General features: G+C 62.9%; 1 protein-coding gene across 1 annotated transcript; it reads right to left on the bottom strand.

Moving 5' to 3' along the window:
• Positions 1–517: 517 nt before the first annotated feature.
• On the bottom strand, positions 518–2,763 carry SCGB1C1 (secretoglobin family 1C member 1). Its single transcript, XM_055300760.1, has 3 exons — positions 1,851–2,763; positions 1,121–1,320; positions 518–666 (listed from the first exon to the last, which is right to left on the bottom strand). The coding sequence occupies exons 1-3, from the start codon at positions 1,903–1,905 to the stop codon at positions 634–636; spliced, it is 288 nt and encodes a 95-aa protein (XP_055156735.1). The 5' UTR covers positions 1,906–2,763; the 3' UTR covers positions 518–633.
• Positions 2,764–3,746: the final 983 nt, after the last annotated feature.

The following is a 3,746-nucleotide window of genomic DNA, read 5'->3' as shown; positions in this document are numbered from 1 at the left end:
CCTCCCTTGACACTGCTGGCCATGCCCACCCCTGGGGGCATGAGTGTTCTCAAGAGCAAGTGTGCTTTCTTCTTGACTCTGTCAAGGTTCCTCTTGGGGCTACGGAGCAGGTCAGCATTACTTCCAGGTAGACTCTTGGGTACCTTTGGGGAGATGGCTTCCAACCCCTGGCCCTGTGCCACGTGCATATCATGTATGTTTATCACCTTGGAAGGACAGCCTTCAGACAGAGCGCCCACCCTGACCTCCCAGTCCTGGCTGGGTCCTCCCCCAGGGGTTTTTCCCCTCCCTGCACTGAGGCACTGCTCTGCTTCCCCCAGTGTCTCCGCAGACCTTCCTGGGTCTACCCACCCGCCTGTCTGTCTGTCTTGCTCTATCTTCACGGGGGTCTGGCGGGTCTGCCCTCTGCGTGGGGCTACTTCTACGTGCAGGCTCTGTGGATGGGACCCTGTGCATGCAGGTGAGCCCCGAGTGTGCGGAGAGACAGCAGCCAGAGCCTGATCTGCAGGAGGCTTTATTGACTGAATAGTTTTTCGGATAAGTTCACGCACAGGAAAGTGGTGATGGGGTGACGTGGCCGTGGCTGATTGTGTAGCTGGTCCTGTGGCCGCCTGGAGCCATGACTGGGGTTTGTTAGGCTTCATCTTCACTGCCCAGCACTTGCACCTGGAAGGCAGACAGGTGTAGGCCAAGGGGGCTGGGGGTCCCATCGCTGGTGATCAATAACTAGAAAGCCCCATCTCCATTGGACAGATAGGCCCAGGCCAGCCCCTGGGGAATAGTAGGCTCTGGCAGTTTTTGGCCAGTCCCCCCCAGCAGCTGGGGAAAGGGTGTGTGCGCCCGTGTGGATGTGTGCGTGTTCTTGTACACAGATGTTTCTGTGCATGTATGTGCGTGTAGGGGAGGCTGGGGGTGATTGTGGGGAGCGAGGTCTGGGATGTCCACTTCTGACGGTGCCGGGTCAGGGTATCTGTAGGGGTGGTGGGCTACATTGGGGGCATAATCGGGAGCCATGGCATTTGGTGGAAGGCCAGTAGGGCAGGGTGGTGGGTTCTGCTGCGGCTGCAGGCTTTTAGGGAATTGGGTTACCCTCCCCCCACCCCGGCCGCAGCCCCGGTACCAGTAGCTTGACCAGCTCCGCCTTGTGCATGGGCTGTAGGCCGTCTATGCAGGACTTGAGCTCAGTCAGCGCCGCTTTGGCATCTGCATTGACGTCGTACTTGCCCAGGGGCCCCTCGTACAGCTCCTCTGGGGACCCCACCAGCAGCGTTTGCAGGAAGTCCATGAAAAACTCACTGCTGTCCTCGTCAGAGGCCAGCCCTTTGTGGCAGGGGTGGGATGACACCAGGACAGTAGGATTGCCTCCTAGCCCGTCACTCCAAACCTCCCAGCACTCCAGCCCCCGCAATGACCACCCGCCTCCTCCCCCAACTCTACACGCCCACAGACCCCTCCTGTCACTCCTGATCTCATCTGCCTCACTCCACCCTTGGTTCCCCCAGCGTCACCAGGGAAGCCTCGGCTGGAGTTTTCCCACATAAGGTCGGCTGACCCACAGCTTGGAGGGTTGGGGTCCGACTGGGCTGGCTTGGTGACATCGGTGATGCTAGGGCTGGGGCAGAGGCTGGCGCTGGGCTGGGTGGGGGTGGGGCTTTGTGGGGAGTGCGGTTGGCGGGGGGGTCAGGGTCGGTGCCCACATCTGCGTTCTCTGACGGAGGCCAGTTGGGGACCTGGCATGGCAAGGCTGCTGCCCATCGCTGTGAAGGGCCTAGTGCCTAGGTTTGCAGCTGCCCAGGTCCCCATCCACCCCCCATACAGGGCCCCTGGGTGCTGGGAGCACTCAGACTCACCGCAGGAGCAGAGCAAGGAGAGGGCCACCACCAGGAGGGTGCTGCTTCCCTTCATGGTAGACGGCAGAGGTCTCTCAGGAGCTGCCTCTGCCGGCTTTATGCCTCACAGGTGGCATCTGGCCTGGGGGTGGCCCCAACCTGCCCGTCAAGACTTTGGCAGTGAGAGTGAAGGTTGGGCAGCTGGGGGTGTGTCCTCACCCTGGGCTCACATGGGTGTCGAGCAGCAGCAGGCTTGGGTGCCGTGTGAGGGGTGGTGTGCATGTGGTTTGGGGTTCAGGTGACGTGGGAGAGGGTGAGATGTGGGGTCGGTGGGGCCAGAACACCACGGGGCTCTGGCCAGGCCTGGTTTGTGATTGAGAGTGGTAGTCTCTGGGGTTGGGCTCAGGCCTTTCTCTTGAGTGTGTGGGGGATCCCCCCCCTCTGCTCAACAGGCCTGAGGCTCTCCACCAGGCCAGGGGTAGGGGCTCCCCGGTCCTGTGGATCTGGGTAGTGGGAGGTGGGCCCAGGGCTGCAGGAGGCCCCAGTGGACATTAGGGTCCAGGGGGTGGAGGTGGGCCTCAGAGAGACTGAGGTGCCCCACCCCCCCGGGCCTGGTGGGATTATCCCACCACCACAGGAAGCGAGGAGGGGCCACAGTCTGAGACACAGCTTCCCACCCCGGCGAGGTCAGCCCTGGGAAGTCTAGGATGTGGCGCAGATGTTAGCACGGAGCCGGGGAGGGGGGTTGAGACACCTGCGTGTGTCCCCCGGTGACCTGCCCAGGAGCAGCCAGTCCTGTCCCCTGCTGCCACCTGGTGGCCAGAGGTGTCCTCAGGGTACTCCTGGGGATGCAGAGCTTCAGCCCTTGACTAGCTTTGGGGCAGGTCCCTGTCTTCCCCAAACCACTCTGGCTTGATTACTATGGTGCCTTTGTCACCCTCTGTCACCCTGTTCCTCACCTGCCTCTGCTGGGGAGTCTTTGCCAAGCCAACCCGTGTCCTGAGCGCTCCCGACACAGCTTCTCCCAGCTCAGGTGCCTGCTGACAAGTATCCTGCGGGAAGAGCCAGGCTCCTCTATCCCGCCATACACGGAACTCGCGGGGGAAGGACAGATGCCGTGTGCGGGGATCACCTGTAACGGGACAGTGCGGCTGAGTCTGTGGGACTAGCTAAGGCCCCTGGAGCTGCTGTCCCCGAAGAGCCCAGGGATCGTGGGTTCCGGGACGGCTGTGGGCGCCACCTGCCCTCCGAGGCCCATCACCCTCTGCATTTAATTAGATTATTGAAGTGTGTTTGGCACAAAGTGTCACGTTAGCTTCCGGAGTGGAACTCAGGGCGGCGCGCTCTTGTCCCCGGGCTGTTGCCTGGGCTGTGCCTGCCACCGCCCTTTATTCACTGGTCTCTGCTGCCTGCTGCGTCCCCAGGGGCAGATGCAGAGCAGCCAGGGCTCCAGCGTGGCCCAGAGGCAGCGTCCCTGGGGCCAGAGCCTGGCTAGCTGTCCTGACTCCCCCAGGGGATTCCGACAGTCGGGCCGGCCCAGGGGAGACAGCCTGCCCAGCTGTCCCTTGTCTTCGCTATCTTCCGCCCACATCTCCAGAGTGTGGTCGCTGCTGGAGGTGGACTGGGCGCCCCTTGGCTGCGCTGGGGCTGGGGCTTCTCTTCTTCTCCAGACTCCGGCCCTGGAAGCGCAAGCTGGCAGCCGAGGCCCTGCAGCCTTCCCGGGGGGCACTGGCCGGCTACAGCCACTCTAACCCCCATCCCGGCCGGCGACTCAGTCCTCCTCCTCCCGGGACCCTGCTGACCGGTCATGGTGACTTTGCTGGCACGGACCGAATCCACCGAGCTCTCACCCCTGCCCTGGCCACCTCGCTGTCCCCTCCTCTGGGCCGCACTGAGGGCTGCTTCCCGGTCCCCGCA

The sequence above is a fragment of the Nyctereutes procyonoides genome, unplaced genomic scaffold (assembly GCF_905146905.1).
Source record: "Nyctereutes procyonoides isolate TBG_1078 unplaced genomic scaffold, NYPRO_anot_genome, whole genome shotgun sequence".
Classification (NCBI taxonomy): Eukaryota; Metazoa; Chordata; class Mammalia; order Carnivora; family Canidae; genus Nyctereutes; species Nyctereutes procyonoides.
The sequence above is the reverse complement of the archived record's forward strand: the minus strand, read 5'-3'. Positions and strand labels throughout refer to the sequence as shown.